This window comes from Trematomus bernacchii, unplaced genomic scaffold (assembly GCF_902827165.1).
Source record: "Trematomus bernacchii unplaced genomic scaffold, fTreBer1.1, whole genome shotgun sequence".
Classification (NCBI taxonomy): domain Eukaryota; kingdom Metazoa; phylum Chordata; class Actinopteri; order Perciformes; family Nototheniidae; genus Trematomus; species Trematomus bernacchii.
The window spans coordinates 3694486-3720105 of NW_022988098.1; the positions used below are offsets into that span (position 1 = coordinate 3694486).

Here is a 25620-nt window from a genome sequence, read left to right on the forward strand (position 1 = left end):
GATCAAATGAACACATACTGTCTGCATCACATGGGTCATGTATGTGAACGCTGCTTACGTAGTTCATTCCATAAACAAGTGATGCAGTGTCAGTGAAAACACTCTGCATCTGAGAGATCAACACAAGCTGCTCTGAGTCCGGATGTGAAGGTCTTGAGCGTCACAGGAAGCTGCAGCAGGGTGACATACAAAAGGCCGCCAGGAAGCCTCTTCACTCAGCCTTCTCTATCAACAGCTGCAAAAACACAGCCGTGTTCAGAGGAGGGAGCACAGTCTCTGTGATTGATCTGCAGGCCTGGGAGGACGCATTTCACAGTCTGCCCTCTGTGTGTGTGTGCTGCAGAGAGACCAGCATTTATCATTAAGGACTTTGATCTGAGAGGGGTCGGACTCACTGCTTGTGTGGGAAATAATTTGTGGACGCATTTTTTAAATACAGAAAGAAAGGTGAGTACTTGCTCTGATTGTGGTATTTTTGCATGAAAGTAGTTTTTATTATTTTCCTTAAATAACTTTTACTGTAAGAATACCCTTTGTCTGATAACTTGTATTGTATATTTGCAGTTAAATGACTTATTACTCCACAATATGAGTAAACGTATTGCCCGATGATGTGAATTATATGAAATAAATACAAACTAAGATAAAGAGTATTTCTTATGTTAGTCAGTATCATTCATTCTCTTTTAATTTGGCTTTTAACTGTTGATTTATTCTTATTTTACACTTTTTTTCCTGTTTAATTCAGTCCTGTGTTGGTTTGAAGTAAAATCACACCGCTATGTTTCGCTCTGGTTATTATCTGGGAAGGGGAGATCGTTTTTATTTTTGGTCAACTGTCTATGTATTTGGTTTGTGAAGCACTTTGAGTTACATTTGTGTATGAAAAGTGCTATATAATTAAGTTTAATTTGATGTTTTTTCCTATAATTGTTGTATTTTCTAGGCCTTTTATTTTATTTTTTTGCATTCTGTCGATGTGTATTATTTTTACACATTTTGTTTATTTTTATAGTTTGTAGGGTCTTAATATGAAAAGTTGTCTTTAACAAGTCAAATGTTAAAAAGCCCAATATATTTAAATTATATTTTAGATATTTTATTCAAAGGTCCCTTGAAATTGAAAAACAGTTTGCATAATAAGTATAAAATCATCTCTATTCATCTTTTTTTAACATATTTCATGTTAGGTAGATTTTATTCCTTGCAAAGTAGTTGCATGGAAACTGAGTACAGGATATCAGAGCCTCTGGTTGCGGTGAGGCGGCTTCCTGTATCGTCTCACTGCCTGGTAACACTGTGTGGTGCCTGTAAGCACTTTCAGTCTCAGCGTGACAACTAGAGAACCAATTCAGTTTTTCAGTTTTTCGGTTTTCAAAGACCTCTGAAGACATTTTCCTCACCCGGTGCTTCTGTTTTTCAGAAATAAGTTCCTTTTCTGATCATCATAAGACAGAACATGGGGACCTGCCCCATCAGATGTCGATCCAACCTCACAATCCTGGAAAATTCTCCTGAGCCTGAATCACCACGTATGTATATCCCCAAAGCAGTGGTAGAAAGTAACTAAGTACAAAATGTTAGGTACTCAAGTACTTTTTTTTAATATATTTGTAGTTTACTTGATTATTTCCATTTAATACAACTTTGTACATCTACTCCACAACATAGAGGCTAGTATCATTTGTATAGTTACTCCACTACATTTATTTGAACACTCACAGATACATTGTACACATGATATGCTGATATGGTATGCAGTACTGTTCTAATAATCTACAAAGTATTTCAAGTACCTACATTTGGTCCACATTGACCAAGTACAATACCAAAATACTCTTACACATATAGAAACAGGAGAATATAACAACCATTATAATATAATACTGTGAAAAGATCCATCCTGCAAAAAAAGTCCTCTTACTTTGGATTCTTGAAGCACGTTTAGCTGATCATTCTTCTATATTTTATATTATTCTGAAATTGGACATTGTGCAGAACGATTACATTTTTTTGTGCTCTAACTACATTTTGATACCAGCACTTTTATAATCATTGGAGTATTCAAAGACCATACTGTAGCATTTATACTTTAACTTAAGTAGAGGAGTACTTCTGTCAACACAAGTCATCCCCACAGAAAATCAAACTAAGAAAAGCGTAACAACATGCCTCTCCTTCTTCTCTCTGCAGCGCCGCAGGACAACGTGATTGTCTCCCTCTGTAACTACCCGTCCTTTGAGAGTACAGAATTAACAATGTGCATCGGAGAACAAGTAACCGTCCTGTCAGAGTACGTGAAGCTTTTATAATCACTTTCACCTTTTATTCTCACCTGTACAGCTACTCATGACTGCCTGTTCTCTCCAACAGTGACAGTGATTTTCTGATGGTCAGATCCACCACCACAGGCCTTGAGAGCTACATCCCCACCACCTACACCGCCAAGGTGACACACAGGTGGGTCACTGTCAGGAGAACATGGATGTCTGTTACTATAGTGTGCGTGTGTGCGTGCGTGCGTGCGTGCGTGTGTGTGTGTGTGTGGCAGCAGCCAGAGGTGGAAGAAATACTCAGATCTTGTACTTTAGTAGAGTGTAGAAAATACTCTGTTACAAGTAAAACGTCCTGCATTCAAAAGGTTACTCAAGTAAAAGTACAAAGGTATTGGCATCCAAATAAACCAAAAGTACTCTTTTTGCAGATTGGCTTGGATAAAATATATGTTTTGATTATAATCATTGATCGTTAAAGTGTTATCAAAGCTGGTAAAGGTGCAGCTAGTTTGAATGACTTTGTATACTGCAGGGTAGCTTGTGAATTTACTCCAGGTGGAACTAAAGTCTGATTTAAGATTTGATTATTTTTCACATTATTATTCCGAATCTGGAAAATAACTAAAGGTGTTAAATAAACGTAGTAGAGTAAAAGTACACCATGTACCTCATTTGTAGTGGGGTGGAAGTACAAAGTTGAAAGGAATTTGTTATACTCATGTGGAGTCCCTAAAAGTTGAACTTAAGTACAGTACTTGAGTAAATGCACCCCACTGGCAGCAGCAGAGGAGAAGTGAGATGAGAGGTGGGGAGTCCCCCGGCAGGTGGCAGGTGTCGTGGGAGAAAGAGGGTTGGAACAAGCCTCATGTGTTCTGACATCAGCCCTCCTCCAGTGGGGAATATGCTGTTTCTGTTTCAGTGGGTTTTTCCTAACTTGAAAAACAACCTATTTTGTTCACATTGACTCACTGTGTCTCTCTTCTCTGTGCAGGTGGCTGTTCAAAGACATCAGCAGGTACAAGGCGGTGGAGCTGCTGATGCGGCCTCAGAACCAGAGTGGAGCCTTCATGATCCGAGAGTCAGAGTCAAACAGAGGTCCGAGCGCTGCTTCTGTTTCTTCCACTGCTTTAGGAACATATTCAACCAAGTCACAACAATGTTGAAGGCTTAAAGGAAAAAGTAACCCCAAAATGATCATGTGTGTATAAACTACTTCCCTGTGTTAACTTCAATTTGAATTATATGATATAAATATACATATGCCATAACGTTTTCTTTATGAATGTAAGGTTAACACGGGGTGAGTAATTGATACACATATAATCATTTTGGGGGTAAAGTATTCCTTTAAGTGCCCTTAGAAACAACTTGACTAATGATTTTGGAAGGCTAGGGGAAACAAATCTGTACTTTTCTAAATGAAGACTCAAGAGCCGTGTAGTTGAACTGCTGCCTCTGTGTGCTGTCTCTTTGTTTAGATTGTTACTCGCTGTCTGTGCTGAGTAGGAACAGCTCTTCGTACATGGACAGTGTAAAGCACTACCGAATCCCTCAGCTCGAAAACGGCTGGGTCTACATCTCTCCAGGTGTCACCTTCCCCTCCCTGCATCACCTGGTGGAACACTACTCAGGTCTGCACTCAGGATATAATGCTCATTCCTGAATTCACCAGAGACTTCTCTAAAAAGTAAGATACTAAAATGTTTTTTCTCCATCACAGAATCAGCAGGAGGGCTGTGTGTCCGGCTGACGGGGCCCTGCCACATCCAGGGTTTAGACAACCCCACAGAGGACAGGCCTGTACCCATAACCATCAGGAGGCCGACTATCAACTGGAAGGACATCAGCAGGTGAGGCATACTCTCTTTTGCTCCTACTGACGACTGCCACAAGATGTCACTCTATTTCAGTAGAGCATGAGCACCTGGTGGTTAAAGAACCTGATGTGAAGCTTATTATCTTCAGACACTGATTCAACTGTACTGACGTTTGTGTTTCAGGGCTGAGTAAAATAAGCCTTAATTACGGACAGTTAGAGAGGGCAAGGCATAGAGGGGCAAAAAGAGGTTAAGAAATAAAAAGTAGTGAAGAAGATATGTAAAGAATAAAGTCAAAATGGTCATGAATAGGTTTAAATACCATTTTGAGGATAAAGTAAAAAATATTGCTAATAAAAAACCAATTTAGAGAATAAAGTCAAAATGTAGAAAACTAATACCCTTACCACAAGTTAGACTCTGTTTTCTGCATTTGGGCTGGAAATCAATCTTTTTTTCTCTGACGTTGTGTCCCCCTATACCTGGTCCATAACACAGTGCAACACTAACAGACAATCCAACAGATAACACTGTGGTTAACAAGATATCTGACAGACTTGACAGTGTGTAATAGCATAGAGCAGAATGTTCCTGTACTGATGTTTCTTTAACCTATACGTCAGATAAATAAAAGCTACAAAATGCAGCCCATGACAATTACTGTTAATTTACGCACCAGCTAGAAGCATTCTATCCATGTCAGGGTCATAGTCGCATTGCAATGAGCCCTTTTGAACATCCTGTCTTGTCTCCTCCAGGTCAGCGATCTTCAGGAGGAAGAGGACAGAGTCAGACAACTCTCTGGTGAGCGAGGGGCTGAGGGAGGCCATCACCTCGTACCTACAGATGACAGAGGGCAATGATCACAGCTGGGACACATGAGGAGAGACAGAGGGTCAGCCTGGAACAAGTCTCACAGATAAAGTGAAGCCACACACTGTCATGGCTCAGCTGCCGTTTGGGCTAGCCATAGAGAGAGGTCATGGAGGGGCACGAGGGCTGAGACACTACAATGTTTGGAGCTTTATTTATACAGTCGATGGTGATAAACTGTCTGTCAGCAAGAAGAATGTGTTTGTTTTAAAGAGTGGAGGAGTGACCTCATGGTCAGTGATCTCATTTGGTTTAAAAAATTGAATGTATCTCCTTATTTATAACTACAGACATTGTTAACTCCTATTAGCTCTTGTTGAAGTCTAGGGGTTCACACACTTTTTCCAATCTACACTGTGAATGTCTGAATTATGTATTCAATATGGACAAGAACCAAACAATAATTGGTGTGCTATTAGTTCAAACAGATTGTTGAATATTGCAACTGAGGTGAAGATCAGACCATATTTTAGAACAAATGTATACATAAATTATTCCAAAGGTTTTCACCTACTTTTCTTGCCACTGTCTATGTCCTTATTTATAACCACATATGAGCATGCTGTTTAAATGCCATATGAAAAATGTAAATATTATTGTTGTTATACTGTATATGATTGTTGTCATGGTTGTGTTATTGGTATCCAATAAAATATTTTGGAACATTTGACAATAATAATAAACACTGGCCTGGCCCTGGCCTGATTTCCTTGGCAATGCAGCAAGGTACAGATTTGGTTGGATTTGAAGGTCATTCCAGATCTTTGTTCCCCTGAAACGGATGAAGGTCTGTCCAGTTCAAAACTACACGAAAATCAATTTTCAAATAAAAAAAAATATGCCTGGTTTGAGTGTTATTTTGTTAAAATGTTAAGTTCAAGCAATTGTTTGTATATTGATCTTGTGTTTTATAGAACATTGTGTTTTTCTACATTATTTAGGTAGAGGCTTTAAATAAGCCTAATGGGTTTTTTGCCTCGCCCGTCACTGCTTGTCATTTGTTATCTGTTTGTGTATTATTAGATCGTGCAAAACCATTTAAACCAAAACCATTAAAACCATAATAGAGTATACACCACTGACGCCACTTCTCGCAGTGTGCAACTCCGCCAGCAGATGCCGCTTCATTACCTCCAGTAATTCATCAAAGCCTTCCACTTCCTGCCGAGTAGCTCAGTTCAGGAAGAAGAAATAATGGCGACGCTTATGGGGTCCGAGTCCCCCTGTACTGGAGGAAAACGAAGACATTGCACTGGCAATATCGTCACTAAGTTCACGGCTAGTAAAATCACCGGCCAGGGGTTCAGTCGAGGGACGCAGGTAAGAGAAACACTGCATGTTTCGACAGTAAAGGCACATGAACGCTGGTCCACTGAGACCAGGGGCTTGCGGCTGGAATGCAGCCCGAATATGAAGACGCTGTCGGGGAGACTTGATGGAGCTCTAGTCGCTCGTGTCAGCTTCGGCTTTACAGCTAGCTACAACATTAATAGGGTGTTTTAAAAATGCAAACACTAAGCTTTGACATTATTGAGTGTTGGATAATGATATTTGCTCGCTGACGAGGCAAATAACGTTTGCATTCGAACAAAGTGTATGAAGCAAGCTCCGCTTCAAGTTGGTCTTTTGTTGTTAGCACTGAATTAGCTTAGCATTATATGCCAGTAAGTACGCTACATAACGCTCTGATCTGGTATGTTGACATACTGTTATGGTTTTTATGAGATAGTAAGGGAATCAGTGATACCAGATAGCCCATTGTTACATTTCATAATCGCTTAAATCATGTAGTAAACCGCAGTAACGTTTGCTAATGCTAGCCAACGTCAGCTAACGTTAGCTAGCTAAGCCAGCTGAACAGCTCAGGTGATGACGTAACGACCCAAACCACAATAACTACCGTTCCCTTACATGGAGAGGCAGCTGTCTGCACTACTTACACTTGGCAGGTTTATTTGTATTTCCTGCATGGAAATACAGCACCATTTAACCGATATGTGTTACTTTGGAGCATATATTTGTTCGGTTGTTTTTTATCTAACACTGACAGAGGTGGGAGAAGTACAAGATCTTGTACATAAGTAAAAGTAGAAGTACCAGAGTGTAGGAATACTCTGTTACAATAAAAGTCCTGCATTCAAAATGTTACTCAAGTAAAAGTACAAAAGTATTGGCATCAAAATACACTTAAAGTACCAAAAGTAAAAGTACTCATTATACGGAATGGCACATTTCAGATTAATATATATTATACGTTTTGATTTAAATTATTGATGTGTTTATCAAGTGCTGGTAAATGTGGAGCTTTTAATTACTTAATGTTCTGCTGGGTAACATGTCAATTTATTCTAGGTGTAACTAAAGTCTTATTTAATTGTTGATTATATTGTTTGTCATTAATATGAATTGCAAAGTAACGAAAGGTATTCAATAAATGTAGTGGAGTAAAGTACTATATTTCCATCTGAATCGAAGTGGAGTAGAAGAACAAAGTAACATAAAATGGAAATACTTCAAATTTAAGTAAATGCACTTAGTTACTAAACACCCCTGAACAGTGACGTTAGTTGACATAAACTGTGATGTTGACAGGGCTTTATAATAATAATGATACATGTTATTTCTATAGCGCTTTTCCTGGTGCTCAAAGCGCTTATGCAGATGATGGATGTCGCACCTGACGTGACATTTTGACACATTCAGACACTGCATCTTTATTTCAACTTGTTTCTTACACCCTTTACAAAGCTCATAAAACCAAACCATGTATCCCTTTGCAGTCAGTCTCGTGGCGTTTATTGTCATTGCTGACTTGGTGTTTTCAAGGTATTACCTCGGTGGTGAGGTGACATTTTGGTGTGATCCTAAAGCCCCAAAAATCCTAAAATACCCCTGATTTTTGAAACTTTTGTAATGCTGCTCATTGGGCTGCATGATTCTCTGTGTTGTCTTATTTTTATAATGGAAAGTTAGTATTTCTTTTGTCTGTTTTTGGAACGGATTTGCGCTTTTGCCTTATGTTTTATGTGATTATTAAAAAGCTTGAATGAGAAAAGATAACGTCTGACATTTGTGAGTTTCTTGTTTGGGCCATACTGTCTCTTAAAGGTAGTTAAGCACCATTTGTGTGGGTGTTGACAATTGGAGCATTGCTGGGATCAAACTAATACGCTCTATTGAGGAAGTGATCTACAAATGGTCTCCCTTTATAACCATCAGGAATCTGTGCACAACATTTTGAACATAACCATTCCACTGAGAGCAATGCAAGGTCAAGATGTTTCATGTAATTCAGGCATCTCTTAAAAAGTCACAATGCTGTCACACCTTTTTGTTTTTAATGGCTTCAACAGGGATGATGGCAATTGACACCATTCAGAAAAGCATACATTAATTACTTGGTGGTTTAATAAATAGATTAGTCAAATATAGAAGATGTCTTCTCTTCTCCTGCATCCTTTAAAATAAAAAAAGCCACATTATTTATTGCTGGCTTTAACTTCAAGATTCAGCTGTTCCTTTATGGCTTTTCTCCGCATGACTTTTACACCCGTTGACTTTGAGCGAAGTTACAATTCTCTTGTCAACAAGTTTTACATTTACAGCAATGCAAATCAGCTGAAGCTACTTTTAGTTTCTGTTCTCCTTGTTGCAGTATTGTGCTACATGAACTAAGGATTTCCTTAAGTAATCTTATTTAAAGTGACTCACAGCCTTCCTACTATCTGAGACCTTTTGTCTGTGTTCAAAGTTGCACACAGGTTTTCCAGTGTTACATATTATCTGAGTTTTCGTATTGAATTGGTTAGGCCTCATAATGCATAATATTATTAGATTCTAGCAGTGTTTGTTGGCGACTTTCACACCACTCACCCTCACCACTTAGCTTCATTCAAGGCTGCGATGTTGTTGGGAAAATATCTGTGTAATGAAATGATCCGATGAGATGAAGATGAGCAATGACAAGAGACTCTTTATTTGCCTCATGATTTTAGTTGTTTGTTTGTTTACATCGTATGCGTTTCTTTTCTCGCACACTGATTTGCTTAACTGAACAGCCAATCGTAGTGATTTGTCTCCCCAAAGAGCTCCGCTGCCAATTCAACACTTGAATCAGTCATAAAGCCACTATAAGGACCGACTAGAGAACATTGTGCAGGACAGATAGCAATCATGGCGACAAACTCACACAAACAGCTGACCAAACATATCAAATGTTCTCAGGATTCCAGACTGGCATTCACGTGTCTGAATGCAAATGCAAACACCCATACATTTTTCACTGTGTCTATTGCACTTGTTTAAGGTTTCAAGGTTACCTCTGTTTGCGTGTCCTAGCTACCAGGAGGCCTGCTCCAGGAGAGAGATAAACGAGCCAAGTGGCATGGCATCCCCGCGCTGCTGCAGAGGCTCCACGAGAGCAGCCATCCCAACAGTGACCTCTCCCAGGCCCACAGCTTTCTTAAGGTACCCTCACAACACTTGTAGTACTAGTCGTGGAATTACTCGTTCCTGACATTTATTGCGGAGTGTTTTTACTGTGGGACTTTTCTTTACAAGTAGTCAATGTGTTTTTGTCAGGTATTATCATCCCAGCTCTCCATGGAGGCCATGTCTTTCGTCACGGAGGACAGGAAGACCGCTCAGGAATCCACCTTCCCCAACACGTACACCTTTGACCTCTTTGGTGGAGTCGATGTAAGTTGGACATTCCTGGTGCTTGACTCTCTGTAATTATTGGACGTACAGAGGCTTCCTACTGGAGAATCAGTCGTCATGTGTAGCACAGCACTTACTAGTATTTGCTCACAGCACTGAATACCAATTTCTCTATTTCCCTGAAGCTGCTTGTGGAGATCTTGATGAGACCCACATTAACTATGCAGAAGAAAAAACCCAATAGTAAGTTGTGACTTCACATTTGTGAATATATCTGCTTTTATTGGGAAGCTAACACATTTTTAACTGAATATAATAGATTTAAAATTCATGATAAGTTCTCAATTTGACTACAACGTGTGTGTTTCTGTTCCCACAGTGAATGATGACTTGGTCAAGGACTGCCTTAGTGTTCTCTACAACTGTTGTATATGTGTAAGTATCCTGTTACATTTGGTAAATGCCAGAGAAATGTCAGAGGTGCATCAAACCGTGCTTCAATGTAGCGCGTGTGTGTAACTAGAAGTTGCCGTTTTGCAGTGCGTTTGTGCCTTTTATCTTTCTAAAACAACATTACAGTGTGTGTGTGTGTGTGCTCATTTTATTTGTATCAATTCACAGACGGAGGGGGTCACGAAGAGCCTGGCAGCGAGGGATGACTTTGTTCTGTTTCTCTTCACCCTGATGACAAACAAGAAGACCTTCCTACAGACCGCTACTCTAATTGAAGATATTCTCGGAGTCAAAAAGGTCAGAGTTAAACTTGTATTTGTTTATGGCACCTCGGAAATGAAAAGGTTACTTTGTGATTTATGCCGTGACTCATTTGTCAAACCAGCAACAGACGTTGAGTTTTACGAGCCTTTAAATCTTTGCTCACCCGATACATGCGTCTTGTTATGTCTATATAACTCTCTACTGTCCATGTTCAAACGCCTCTCATGCTAGAATGGTTGTGCCTTGCAGAGCTGCAAACACCCAAACATCACACCTATGCTCTAATATTAGAAGCATGCTGTTTTCAGCTTGAACTTCTCTTGACATTCTTGAATATTTTAAAATACATATCATTAGTTTAGCTCTGCTTCGTGGACGTTTTTTAATTGTTCAGCTTACTTTAAAATCATTGAACTCCATAGTCTGTGTTTCTGCTTTCTTTATACATTATGTGCGTTACTAAATCTTAAAACGTTTTTAAAAGTGCTACTCCCTCAAGCTGCTTGTGGAGAGTTTGTAGACACTGTTTTTGTAGCTTGTGCATTTTAATAATCTACAAGTCTGAGCTTCATATCGATTGCAAAAATGTGGTTGCTATGTTCTCTTATTGTGAAGTGATGTAAAGACAGCAAGGAGCAGTTTGACAACAATGTATTCTCTTGATCTTTTGTAGTTGACTTGTTGAAATAATTTAAAACGGGGACATCTATGATGTAACCTCTTCAAAAGCAAATATAATACTTTATACAATTATACTCTTTAGGTAACAACAATGAACAAAACCTCACAGGGTATTCAGCATATAAAAATGAATTTGAAATACGATACCAAACGATATACTTCATTGTCCCCGCAAGGACATTTCTTCTGTCTCTGTCCTGCTGTTCCACAAAGATACAAAAATCATACACACTACATTTACATTTATATAATAACAGATGGCTATGTACAGGGTTCCCGCGGGGTCTTAAAAAGTCTTACATTTGATAATCAGAATGTAAGGCCTTAAAAAGGTCTTGAATATGATAAAAAAAAAATAAGAAAGGTCTTAAATATGATTTAGAAGCTCTTAAAAATGATGGGATTTGAAAGGTACTTCTGTGTAGCGATCGCGTCTAAATGTGTTTTGGGGGAAATGTCCGGGCTGCAAAGTAACCAGTACGGTAAGAGCCTTTCAGTTCCCCCCCAACAATCTGTATTGAAATAAATCAACATGGAACCAGTAATCACTAACTTTGTTTCCCCCGGCCCCTTATCGGAGAACACCCAGCTAGTAACCTAGCAACCAACCAAGCTTCAGCTAGCGGCAGTCAGAAACTCAGGTATCTTCGAATCTACTTACAAATAAATATGGGGAAGTGTAAGTTCAACCGTATTTGGTTGGAAAACATCGAATTTAGTGCTTGGTTGAAACCAGTGGAGGGGAACATGTTTGAAGCCCGCTGCACCTTTTTGCAAAAGAAATTAGCGTTTGTTTTGCTAATGCAGCGTTAGCTAGTGCAGCAGCTCCCGCAACAACATCGGGGGACCTCCGGGCGACATTTGGGTCTACGTCCACCCTAAAAGCGGAGGTGCTGTGGACGCTAAATACCGTAGCTAAACATCAATCATACAACAGCATGAAGACAGCAGAGCTCTGAATATAGCTCTTGACACACACACACACACACACACACACACACACACACACACACACACACACACACACACACACACACACACACACACACACACACTTTTTGTCTAACACGCTAACACATTTCTGTGTACTGTTATGTTCAGTCATCGTTCTTATGTTGAACATGAATACATTTACTTTGTAAGTAATTATGGGACGTATTTCTTCATACTTTCTTGCCGTGAAATAGGTCTTAAATTCTATTCAAAGTGGTCTTAAAAAGTCTTACATTTGAGTTGGTGAAACCTGCAGGAACCCTGTATGTACATACAGTTTGCAGATACACATATACACAGACAAACCTACTGACAATGGCGACCTACAGTAGTGCACAACCCTCATGGCCAACATTTAAACTACATTTTAGTGTTGAGAAGCTTAAATGAAGAAACAGAGTCCGTCAGGTTCAGTCCCAAAACTGGTAAAGTGGTAAATGACAGATTTGCTTTCAGTTTGCTAAGAGTTTTTTTAACTGTGTGTTTTCCAGGAGATGATCCATTTAGAGGGCATCCCCAACCTGTCCGGCCTGGTCCAAAGCTTCGACCAACAGCAGCTCGCCAACTTCTGCCGCATCCTGTCCGTCACCATCTCAGAACCTGATGTGGGAAACGACGACAAGCACACCCTGTTGGCCAAAAACGCCCAGCAGAAACGCATCGCCAGCCCCTCGCGGGCCGAGGTCAACCAGGGTGGGTTGAGTTCAGGGTTCTGAGTCCACGCTGATATGTATTTTGGTCCATGATAAAAGAGTGGATCAATAATGGACTCATTCCACTAAGATGCACCACAGGAAGTCTTTGCGGCCTGTGGCCATATAACTTAATAACCTCTCCCTCAGGCACTCTGAGAAAATAGACTCCAGGAGGGATTAAACCATCAGCAGCCAAACCCTTTTAGTCTGTTCAATTCAGCATTTATATATTTAAAAAAACCAATACACCACTGTAGATATTGCAATGAACATGCTATACAGTATATTGTAGTACTATGTGCTCACTTTTAATGTTTACATACATATTTTATAATATTTTTATACTGGACATTTTTACTTTAACTTATACTATTATGCCGCCTACACACGGAGGCGTGCGTTGCCGCTTGGCGGTGGGCGTGTCTTGAGCTTGGGGAGTTTACGCGAGCAACGCGACCAACAACCAATCACATGAATCTCTGCTGTCAATTGCATAAAAGGTTTTACATGTCACACTTTATATGGTGAACATTTATGACATTAATGTCTATGGTGCTATTTTACGCAACATTCCATGCTGGCTAAATGCTGTCTATGCCTGCTGTCCATTCAAACGAAGTACACTGGATATAAACTCCCCAAACAGGCGAAAACCTACCAGTTTCACCCACTGTCTCTGCCACCTCCCTCCATGCCTGGCTCCTCCGGTTTGTATCCCGGCAGGTGAACAGGGACTGAAAGCACCGGGTGATTCCCTACCGCTACGATTATTTTCTCCTCCATTTTTTGGCATATGAGGAAATGAACTGCGGTCTGGCTCTCCCAGCATACACGCGGTTTGATTGGCTAGCGCTTGTACTGGCAGATTTGTATACGCGGGATTTGATTGGCCGACGCCTCCGCCTCAGCTTCAAAAGTAGAACATTGCTCTACTTTTGCAGCGAGCACCGCGAGAAAAGCTACGCTTTGCTCCCACAATGCAGTTCGGCGAATCGTGACGTCACCCCATTCAAAGTGAATGGGCAGAAGCGTTGAAGTGTGAACGCACGCCGCCGTGTGTAGGGGCCGTAATACATATACTGTATTTATTCAGGTTCGATATTTATTTCTAATATTTTTCATCATTATTATCATTTTTAATCTATTCACAGATTTGTTTCATTTGATCTTTTACTGGACATTTTTTATTTTAAGTTCTTATGTTTATACAAATATAATTATTATATATAGTTATTGCAGATTGTTATTTGAACTCGTGTTTATATAAGCATTTTTACTATACGATTTTTGACGGTCACAATGTTGCCCTTAGATAATTCAAGTATTCTGATTCTGATCAAATATCAATCTCATTCCTCCTCTAGTTACCCTGCTGAACATCCCCGGCTTCATTGAGCGTCTGTGTAAGCTGGCCACTAGAAAGGTGTCTGAAGCCACCGGAGCGAACTTCCTGCAGGAGCTGGAGGACTGGTACACGTGGCTGGACAACGCGCTGGTGCTGGACGCCCTCATGCAGATGGCCACAGAGGAGGCGGAACAAAGCAGTACAGGTGAGACGAGACACCGCTGTGCTGCTGGTTCATTACAATCCCTTTTTATTTAGCTGGCGCTTTTAACACAAAGAAAAATCATACAGAATGTCATTGAGCTGTCAAATACATACAGTAGATGCAAAAGTGTACATTTCAACCAAACTGCCAAAAAAACAGATCAAATATACCCCCCACCCCCATCCCAGCTTAAAAGAAAACAACTAAATAAAAAGTGAAAGTAAGTGATAAATACATAGAGCATTTTGAAAAAAAACGGCGTAAATGAGATAAGTATACAAGTTCTCATAATAGACACAAAAGCAACACTCAAATCTAAACATCTTCAAAGTGTTAAATCCAGCTTGCATTTCTCTACGTGTGTGATCAATGGCTGCCAGGCCTTATAAAACCTATCAGTAGATCCCTTCAGAGTGGACCTGATTTTCTCTAGTTGCAAAAACTGCAACAGATCTCTAATCCAGTGAGTATGGGTGGGTGGGGGATTCATCCTTTCATTTAAGAAGAATTAGTCGTCGAGCTATCAAAGATGCAAAAGCATTTAATTTATACTTTGGAAGTTAAAGGTAGGGTAGGCAAGAATGGAGAAACCAGCTCGAGTGCGCTAGAACTTGAAACTACGCAACCGGAAAAAATCTGCCCCTTCCTTCAGACTTCCTTACAGAGCCCCTCCTCCAACACACACGAACACGCACATGACCAATGAGGGCACGAGATAAGTTTGTGCACGAGATGGAAGGCTGACAGGCAGGTAGGCCATCCAGTTATTTTAGCCGGGCCGGCTCAGATGATTGGTCGTGCTTTTTACAGTACTACGGCTTCCACAGATGACATTTTTTTATGTATTTATTGTCAAAGCATTTCATTTATTCATTGCTATCGGGATGTTAAGAGCATTCCATGGAATATAACAAAGTTTCTGAAGTGAATTACCTACCCCACCTTTAACCGTTGCTGGCGCTTTTATACAAAGAAACATACATTAGGTGTATTCAACCATGAAGATACAAACTCAAAAAGCAAAATATATGTACAAAAGCTTTCAAAGAGCCAAACTGTAAGTGCCACATACAGAAGTGAGAATTTAAATGTATTATTGGCCAAGGTGCATTCAAAATAGGTGGGTTTTCAGAGAAAATGCATAGATCTTCTTCTCTCCTGAATTCAATGGGGAGATGGCCCTTTATTTTGTAGCCAGGACAGCAAACGGGTGTGTTTCTGTTGAGGGAAACCTGGGTCCCACTCGCAGTGAGGAAGTAGCGACGGATTAGCCAATGCGGGCTAATGGTTCTTCACATTGCTCAAAATACTCAGAACTTTGATATATAAATATGTGGGAGGCAGTGGGTAGTGCGCTGAACTTCGAATCAGGGGATATCAAGTTCGATTCCCACTGCAGTCAGCATGTCGTTGTGTCCCTGGGCAAGACACTTCACCCCAAATCGCTCATGTATGTACGTCGCTTTGGATAAAGCGTCTAACAAGTGACATGTAATGTTTTCCTCCCCTCCAGAGTCATCAGATGAGAGTTCCCTGGCCACCAGTCCTCTGAGACATCGACTGCCTCAGTCCATGAAGATCGTCCATGAGATCATGTACAAAGTGGAGGTGCTCTACGTGCTGTGTGTCCTTCTGATGGGCCGACAGAGGAACCAGGTAACCGCACGCATTCCTCCTATGCTTCACATTTACACTGGAATGTTAAATCAAGGCACAGTTAAAGTGTGTGTGTGTGTGTGTTCAGGTCCACAAGATGCTGGCTGAGTTTCGTCTCATCCCGGGACTCAACAACCTGTTCGACAAGCTCATCTGGAGGAAATACACGGCGTCCAACCACGTGGTCCACGGGCAGAACGAGAACTGCGACTGTAGTCCAGTATGAGCTTTAAATCACTTTGAAACTGGATGTGAGCAATTCAACTAAAAATGGAACATAAACATTAAAACCCTTCATTTTTGATTGTGCAGGAAATATCCTTTAAGATCCAGTTCTTGAGGCTACTTCAGAGTTTCAGTGATCACCACGAGTGAGTAAACTTTAATTGAATTATCTTTAATCTGATTTCTCTTTTTCAAGTTATGTTTGTTGAGAAAGCGTTTGAAGCCTCTTTCAAAGTTCTTCCTAATGAAGCTTTGAATGTCTATTGTCGTATCTCAACATGTCATCACTATAGAGTGCCACAGTGACGCGTCCTAAAACCCGGAAGTAAGTTAGCATTTTACCACTTCCGGTTCCCTCGACAAAAAAGCAACGCAATTTCTCCATAGGATTTTGGAAAATAGCTGGAAATAAGGTCTGTGGTTGAGACGCATTTAAGAGACGGGTCACGTTTTGTTCTACGACATTAAATCCATCAGCAGTGACCCCACTGGGGATTTCTGAAGAGTTGACGTGTCTGAAAAACGATGGTTGTTAACAAGTGGCTGAATAGGACTACAGAAGTTGTCGAGGCCGTTGTACGTCATTACACAATTACAATTTTGAATCTGTATTTTTGAATATGGATCTTAAGGCGTGTGACGTCACTGTGGCACTCTATAAACATTTTTTTTATAAATATACTTGTAGAGCTGTAATAATAGATTTTGTGTTATTGTGGTTTTATAAGTGTTGTGTTTGTTCTTCTATACTGCCTCGTTTAAACAGCTGTGTGATTAGTTTGTGTGCATAAATGTGTTTGACCTTCGTTAAAATGTTGTTTTTAAAAGACTTTACGCCAACAAATGAATATAAAGAATAACTTACAGGTTAGACATTATGGAAATGAGTATACATCTATCTTTGTTTATTACATTTTGACTGTTGGAATGAACACGGCATTGAGTTCTTGGAAATGTTTTCATCTCACGGGTCACACAGCCACCACTTGAATCTAATTCTACAAATAGCATTATACAAATCTTATTAGTGATAATCTTTATCTGTGCAAAATACCAGCTTCAAACAGCATAAACAGACATTTATGATTTAAATTGTGTGCCGTGTCTTCCAGGAACAAATACCTCCTGCTGAACAGCCAGGAGCTGAATGAACTGAGTGCCATATCGATGAAGGCGAACATCCCCGAGGTGGAGGCGCTGGTGAACACAGACAGGAGCCTGGTGTGTGACGGGAAGAAGGGGCTCCTCACACGCCTGCTCACCGTCATGAAGAGGGAGCCCCCAGACTCCTCATTCAGGTCAGGACACACACTCACATTCATCACATTAAGATGTTAAAGGTGGGGTAGGTAATTCACTTCAGAAACACTTTTTGTTATATTCCATGGAATGCTCTTAACATCCCGATAGCAATGAATATATTAAATGCTTTGACAATAAATATATAAAAAAATCTGTGGAAGCCGTGGTACTGTAAAAAGTACGACCAATCATCTGAGCCGGCCCGGCTAAAATAACTGGATGGCCTACCTGCCTGTCAGCCTTCCATCTGTGCATAAACTTATCTTGTGCCCTCATTGGTCATGTGCGCGTACGTGTGTGTTGGAGGAGGGGCTCTGTAAGGAAGTCTGAAGGAAGGGGCAGATTTTTTTCGGCTGCGTACTTTCAAATTCTAGCGCACTCGAGCTGGTTTCTCCATTCTTACCTACCCTACCTTTAAGATAAGAGAGTACTTTATTGATCCCAATTTGGTAAATGTTTGTGTTGCAGCAGCATAAAAAGACATGGCATTGTACAATACAAATTAAAAGACTAGAAATAAACAAGAAAGTAGAAAATATACATGTTGAATTTACAAATTAACAATAAGAAGATATAAAGCAAGTTATTATATATACATAAGTATGTGAGGGATGGAATATTAACCCATAAGGACCCACCGTGACACGGGTGTCACATGAACTTTAAATGTTCTGGAAAGTTCCTTATACAGCTTTAGCCTTTATTTTATCTCATGAAGTCCCTGAGTGACACACACTGAACAGTCTGGTGGGTCCTGGTCCAGGTCATGTGATGTTGTGTTCCCATAACAACATGTCCATGTGCCAGACTAACACATGTGTTTTGTTTGTTGCTAAAGGTACAATTCAAGCCATTTAAGAATTAAAATGCTTACATAACATGTCCTTTATTACATTTAACCTGTTGTGGAAACATTTCTTGATCAAATTGATATGAAACAAATGAGACAAACATCGCTGTGACACTGGTCCCATCGGGACTTTGACCCTAAACTTTCACAGTAAACCCAAAGTGACAAATGCACAATTAGAAATATGATTATGATCTCCTCAGTTAATTTAGCTGATTCAATTATATTGAGTTAATATGTTCTTTATTCTTCAATTCAAAGAATGTTCAAACTAATTTAAACCAACAAATCATCCTCATTAATTAAGTTATAAGTTAAAAGAGTTACTTTACCATTAAAGCCCAATGTGACACATATGTCACATTTCAGATATTTGACACTAGGGGGGGTTACTTGTCAGAAATGTGTTCTAGGTGGTCTATTTAGTCTAAATTATGTTCCCCTTAATTTCCCCAAAAGTAGAAATGGGTCCGGGTTCTTATGGGTTGTATATCAATGTAAAATGTACAGTGTGATTTTAAGTCCAAGAGAAACTATGGAGCAGAAAGTTCTCAGTTATTGCAGTTAAGTGTCAGCTCCAAGAATCCTGCTATTTTTAAAAGAATTTCTCAACATGTTGTGTATGCAGATTCTGGCAGGCAAGGGCAGTGGAAAGTTTTCTCAGAGGAGCCACCTCCTATGCAGACCAAATGTTCCTCCTGAAGAGAGGTCTACTAGAGGTAAGACGATCACCACATCCCATGAAGACATGGCACAGACTGTCTTTGCTTCTGACCTTTGAATGAACGACTGCTCACTCTGTGTTTCCGTCCCTCGACAGCACATCCTGTTTTGCATCATAGACAGCGGCTGTACGTCTCGAGACGTCCTGCAGAGCTACTTTGATCTGCTGGGAGAGCTCATGAAGTTCAACATTGATGCCTTCAAAAGATTCAACAAATATGTCAACACACCAGAAAAAGTATGACTTCAGACCTTAAATGTGTTTCCAAAATGGATACGCTGTCCCTACAAATTCAATGTTACTACTAGTTCTCTGCGTAAGTTGTGGATGAACATATGTGTTTGATAGTTTTGTTTCCTCTGTAGTTTCAGACCTTCCTGACGCAGATCAACAGCTCTCTGGTGGACTCCAACATGCTGGTGCGCTGCATCACCCTCTCATTGGACCGCTTCGAGAGCCAGACTGAAGATGTCAAAGGTGAACAGGGCTTGAAAAATAAATCAGGTTGACTCGTCGCTTAGAAAATAAATGTTAAGATACTTGGTTAATGAAAGAAATCCCGGGTTTCTATTTGATTGGTCATTGATATTGACTTTTATATTCCGGTCCTTATTCCCGTTTTGTTAAGCCCTTTCGAATTTACGCTATATAAATAATGCAAACCGCTCTGAAGAAGGCTCCGTATGGGAATGAGTTTGTATGTTTTTGTGATGCGAGGCAATAAAGCAGTGGAATCGTAGCATTTTCCATCCTTGACATTAAAAACTGAGATATGCCATATTTCACATTTTTTGATATCTAAAAAGAGTTAGTGTGAATTGGAAAAGGAACATTACAAATGCCCATCAGGGAGTGATTGCAGACAATTATCCAGTCATAGGTAGATCTGATAGCTTGTGTTTGATATAGGTCTATTTACAATAGTGTTTTAGGTCATTTCCTATTATTTTCAAGTGTTGATTTAAGTGTTTTATTTCCCAGTGGTGGAGGTGCTCTCTGAATGCTGTCTGCTGTCCTACATGGCCAAAGTTGAGAACAGGCTGGCCTTCCTCTTTCGACTCGTCAACATCATCAACGTACAGACGCTCACACAGGTCTCGTTTCATTTTCTCTTTGGACCTTTATTAAAGAGGACATATTATGCCATGTCAACATTTTATTTTCTGTCTCTACTTTGACATGTCTCCATGCTTTAATGTTCAAAAATGTTTTATTTTCTCATACTGCCTGTGCTGCAGTACCCAGTGTTTCCCCCAGGGGGGCGTCTTGCCGTCATTTGACACCCTGAACTCGAGCCGAGGGCGTCCAAAAAAAATAATAATTCGAGAGAAGATCGAGTTTTTATCGCTTGAAATGAGGAAAAGGAAAAAGGACAAGGACATCCCTCTGTTGGAGGGGCAAAGGAGTCTGGTGGGATTCTTTTCGCCACCACCAAAGCGTGTTCCTGTGACGGAAAGTGTACTGCCGGCGAGCCTTGACGGGGGGTGCTAGTGCCGGAGCCTCGCAGCGGCAAAACTGAGGCTCCGTGGTAAACTGTGGTAACATGAAGAGCCGTTTAGGAGCCGAAAGAGCCGGCTCTTCTTAGTGAGCCGAGCCAAATGATCCGGCTCACTAAGAAGAGCCGGAATTCCCATCACTAATACGTAAAGAGATAGTATCTATAAGGGACGGCTCAATTCAAAATTCAAGTCACGTGACACGACGTGACGTCACACAACCCCCCTCCCCCCGCCCCCCCCCCGCTCTCGGGGTGGACGCCCTCTCAGCCCTGGTCTGGCGGAAACACTGGCAGTACCTCTTTTTAGCCTCTGTCTGAAACCAGAGCGCAGTCTGCTGTGATTGGTTAACATTTACAGAAACCTAAATAACACACTACCGGAAAGGGAAAACCCAAAAAGCATAAAAGAGAGCCTCTTTAACAGAAACTCTTGTGTTCAACAAGGAATTATTCGACTAACTCAAATCTTGTTTCTTTCTACATCCATTCCTCCATCCCATGTTTGCTGCAGGAGAATGTGAGCTGTTTAAACACCAGTTTGGTGGTCCTGATGTTGGCCAGAAGAAAGGCTAAACTGCCCTTCTACCTCAACGCCCTGCGGGAGAAGGAGTACGCTGAGAAGTACCCGGGCTGTCTGCTCAACAACTTCCACAACCTTCTGCGCTTCTGGCAGCGCCACTACCTCAACAAGGACAAAGACAGCACCTGTCTGGAGAACGTGAGTGCTGTCCCTCTCTCATGAACATAAATTAAACACAAACAAGTCGCAGCGTGATGTGGAAGTCCCCTCTCCTGACGACTGTTTATGTTCAGTTGCATATTCAAATCATTCTGACAGGGGGGAAAACACGTGAGCTTAAAAGCAACTTGCACACCTGATCCTTTTAGACCTTTTGTGATGAAACTAAACATTACTGATTAGCTGATAAGAATCTTCCATTTTGGTTATTTCACTGTTTTTGGCTCTCACCAGCGTTGTTCTAGCTGTAACACGCAGATGTGTTCAGTGTGTATGCTACTGGTCCAGCAGGAAACAGCAGATACAGTTAGTAACCAGCTAAGTAGACCTGCATCATTTATCATTTAGCTTTATATAGTGATGTCAACAGTGTGTATTTGTTTGTTCTGCTGCCCCCAAGTGGCTGAAAGAATTTCTGCATACAAATTTTACTTTAAAAATACTTAATATTAATTGTATTACATTCCTCCATCACAGAGTGAAAGGTCTATATCATTACTACCTATATCCATACATTTTAAGAATTTGAAGCTAAAGAATTTCCCGTTTGTTTCCATAAGTCGGAATTATTTATCACTTTCTGGGATGTGTCAATGAACCACCACCACCACATTGATTTTGGGGGTGTATTCATTTTTTGTGCAGGGAACCAGGAATATGGCATGTATTGTCCCCTCAGGGCTCACATAGAAACATGGACTCATCTGGTGGAAAATGCTTTAAATGTTTATTTTAATTCCAGGGTTCTAGATATAATTCAAGGTACAAAAGGCGCTTTCACACCGGAGTACTTTTCCCAGTATAGTTACGATATAGTTCCGAAAATGTGTGTTCACACCAAAAAATACAGAACTAGAACTTAGTTCGTGAGAACCTTTCCACCCCCTTTTCAGTCCCTGCTAGAGAGCAGGTACTTTCGTGGGAGAAAAAGGTTCCCATTTCTGATTGGCTGGGCGGATTGCAAACCACGCCCCGTATAACTCCCAAAAAGTTTTGTGAAGCCGCCATTTTATTATCCTCGCATTAGCATTATTAGCATTAGCATTATTAGCATTAGCCCAGCGCACAAACGCAACACAAAATAAAACATGGTAGCGGTGGAGATGATGAGGTGTCGGCGTTCTGCCGATTTACTCGGAAGGCTTCAGTAGAAGCTGCTGGGAGTCCCAGCAGCTTCTACTGAGGCCAGTCCCCAACTCCGGGGATTTCCGGCCGGGGACTTCGGGTGGCAGTATACGCTGTGAAGTTGTTTGCGGCCTGCCAGTAAACCCAAAGCAGCAGCAGCAGAAGAAGAAGAAGTGACGTCAGTGGCTTCATTTGCCTAACCCTCCCTCAGGGACTTATTCCGGTGTGAACGCGATCTGCTCTTTAGTTCATCAGAACTAAAGAGTTCTGATTAACTAAGTTCTGATTAACTAAGTACGGCAAAGTAATAATATGCGGGAATTGGCGGATCTAAAATTATGTTTTTAGAGGTTTCGATGGGAAAGTTATTGTCCTTTTTAATAGTATGGCTATCTGTTTTTTACATTTGTATTGGCTTATTATTTTAGCTTAGGTTGAACTGCCAAAATACAAATAAAAAAGGGTAAATGGATTAGTGTGTCTAACTTGACAGCTATGTGCAGCTACTATCTATTACATCCCTCTGTGGTTAGCTAGCAATAAAGATACTGTCAACAATGAGCATTGGGTAAACTAAAGAGTTTTGTTCTCCCTCCTCTCAGAGCTCCTGCATCCCCTTCAGCTACTGGAAGGAGACGGTGTCGGTGCTGCTGGGCTCCGACAGGACTTCTCTGTGTGCCATAGCGAGCTACATTGACGAGCCCTACATGGATCTGGACAAAGACCTGCTGGAGGATTGACCTCCGGGGGCGGCGTGGTTGGGGGGGGGGGGGGGGGGTGCAGACGGTCACAGGGAGCATGGACACCTGAAGCTGGTGCCGACTCCTCCGAGCCGTCCGGGGGGCTTCACTGCGTCCCGGATGAAAAGACTTGCCCGTTTCCCGTCTGTATGAACGGAGACACAAAGCGCTCCGGCTGTCACCTTCTCACTAAGAAACCCACACCCCCCCCCACACATGGTTTAACAGACAATTAAAGGACATTGCAAAATGACACATGCATTGGTTGTTTGCTTTAGGTCCAATAGAGCCTTTTATATAACCTATACAAAATTCTATGAAAAAAATATGTATGATTCAACAAAGTATATGTTCGACAAAAATATCCTTTTCACGTGGACTGGCTTTGGAAGTGACCACAGCTTGAGCCGTGACCCAGGACTCTCTCTCTCTTTCTCTCTCCCCCCCACTACCTACACCCTCTGCTGCCCTTTTTTTTTTCCGCAGGGGTCTTCTCAATGAACAGCATCTACATTCAACCTGTCTATGGGTCTGTTTTTAATTAGGTGGCTTTTGTTAATCGGTGCTCTCTGGCTCTACTCTGCACATTGAAGGTAGCTTGTGGGCCGGCTAACATGTCACACACACATGCACACGCACACACACACACACACACACACACACACATGGGGCTCTCTCATCTGAAACCCTCCACTCTGTCGTGGCTTCAGACGTTTCACCCAGGGACTCCTTTCTTATTATTTTGTTGATTTCCTTGATGTCTTGTTTAAAAAGAAAAAACAATGACTTTTTAGCTTTCTGGTTGAACTGTAGAATAAAACCTTGCACAGATGTAATTGTTTTTATTGTTTATTATATTTTACCACTTTTTTTGTTGATTAAAGAAAACAACCTTTTCATTTTGTAACGGACTTTGTATCCATGTTGTGAGAGATGCTTTGGGAAGAGAATAAACTATGCAGGCGCTAGTGTTAAAATACCACTTTCATTGTTCCAGTCCACACAGAGTTTATGTGAATCAGCCTTCTTTCTCTGGTCTCTGCAAACCTTTGACTACACGCTGAGAATGACAATCTTTCTATGCGACGGCTCTCTTTTCCTTGCATGGCACCACTCGATCTTGAATCTAGATAAAGATGAAGCAGTGAGCACAGCTGTGTCGACGATGTGTTCGTGTGCAGCTGTTTTTATGGAAAAAGAAAGATTTGGTGTCTCAAATTGAACAGATAAGTACAAATGGATGAGCTACCTCATATTTTATCCGTACAGATCAAAAACCACTTCTGATGACAAGTGTACAGTTTTCCTCTGAGCATGTCATGAGTCATAATAAATGTTCATGTGAATGTATAAGGGCATTTCTACAGTTGATGCCATGAGTTGCTAGTGCTATGCCGCCTTGGGATGCAAACACAAACGTCCTTTTACACTTTGAAAGCCTTTTATTTGCTTTAAAGCTGATTAACCAGAAATGTTTCCTCTGTTTTCTTTTCCTAGCTTTCATTCAGCATGTCTTAAATCTCTTGATGGGTGTGCACATACTTTGAATTAGTTCATCTTTTGTGCTTTGAAGTGCTTCTCTCTTACAAAATTCTCAATTTTCTTTTGCTGAATGCCCGAGATAACTCCGCTGGTTTCTTGATAACATGTGATTTGACACCGGGTAACTCTGCAGTGGTGTTAGTGCTGATCGTGTGTTATCATTGATCCCCAATCTCCTCGTCTCACCATGGAAGTCAATGAGGCTATCGGTATAAAAACATGAATGTTGTGAGCGCTCTATTTAAACAATCCTGACTTCTGTAGCTTTGTGATCTGAATTGTTCAGAGAGAGTGAACCCTCTGTATGATGCACAAGAGATTTGGTTCTCAACACTTAATGCTGTATGTGGTGTGATCTGCTCCTCGTAGGCCTTAGATTTCATCCTTTTTTGTTTGTTTAGAAAATGGTGAAATGTTTTCCCCTTTGGCCAGAAACATGCTGCACAGTGTTTATGTCGACACTATTTGGTTTTCTTTAGATCCCTGATGCTTTGACTTTATTTAAAAGGAGATTGATGTGATGTTTGGAACGAGGAGGACACATTTTTGCACCCGGTCCTAAACGTGGACCGTGTGGTGCTTCTTTGATCGAATGATTGTGTCTCACTGATTTACCTATAGTGTTTGTTGACCAACAGATGCGGACAGTGGATAATATTCATGGTGTGAAATCTAAATCCTTTTAGATAACCTATGTTTTTCTTCATGTGTTGAATTATGCATAAAATCTCCACATGTTTTTGTGTTTTAAATTTCACCTCTGCACCCTTCAGTCTTCATCTCCTTCTAACCCTGTTTGACCATCAAACAAACAGACTATAACTCTGTAACCCACTTTCACCCACATGTTCCCCCTCTAATGCTGGTATTTAACTTCATTTTTTCTTATTTAACAGCTGTTTGTCAAATTAATAATATAATAAATTCTTCTTTAGACCTTCCTTGTGGGATTTCTATC

The 25620-nt window shown here is 40.8% G+C and overlaps 2 protein-coding genes across 2 annotated transcripts; both read left to right on the forward strand.

Annotated features, from left to right (window-relative positions):
- The first annotated feature begins 213 nt into the window (after positions 1–213).
- Positions 214–5812, forward strand: si:ch211-25d12.7 (src-like-adapter 2). Its single transcript, XM_034121968.1, has 8 exons — positions 214–447; positions 1424–1532; positions 2194–2293; positions 2374–2460; positions 3268–3371; positions 3755–3907; positions 3997–4126; positions 4852–5812. The coding sequence occupies exons 2-8, from the start codon at positions 1460–1462 to the stop codon at positions 4973–4975; spliced, it is 771 nt and encodes a 256-aa protein (XP_033977859.1). The 5' UTR covers positions 214–447; positions 1424–1459; the 3' UTR covers positions 4976–5812.
- A 300-nt stretch (positions 5813–6112) lies between these two features.
- trpc4apa (transient receptor potential cation channel, subfamily C, member 4 associated protein a) lies at positions 6113–25603 on the forward strand. The gene is made up of 18 exons (XM_034121607.1): positions 6113–6286; positions 9305–9433; positions 9548–9664; positions 9811–9868; positions 10005–10060; positions 10247–10375; positions 12508–12709; positions 14076–14261; positions 15775–15917; positions 16006–16137; positions 16230–16288; positions 17255–17440; positions 18923–19013; positions 19115–19255; positions 19384–19495; positions 20000–20112; positions 21028–21234; positions 22983–25603. The coding sequence occupies exons 1-18, from the start codon at positions 6161–6163 to the stop codon at positions 23118–23120; spliced, it is 2325 nt and encodes a 774-aa protein (XP_033977498.1). The 5' UTR covers positions 6113–6160; the 3' UTR covers positions 23121–25603.
- Positions 25604–25620: the final 17 nt, after the last annotated feature.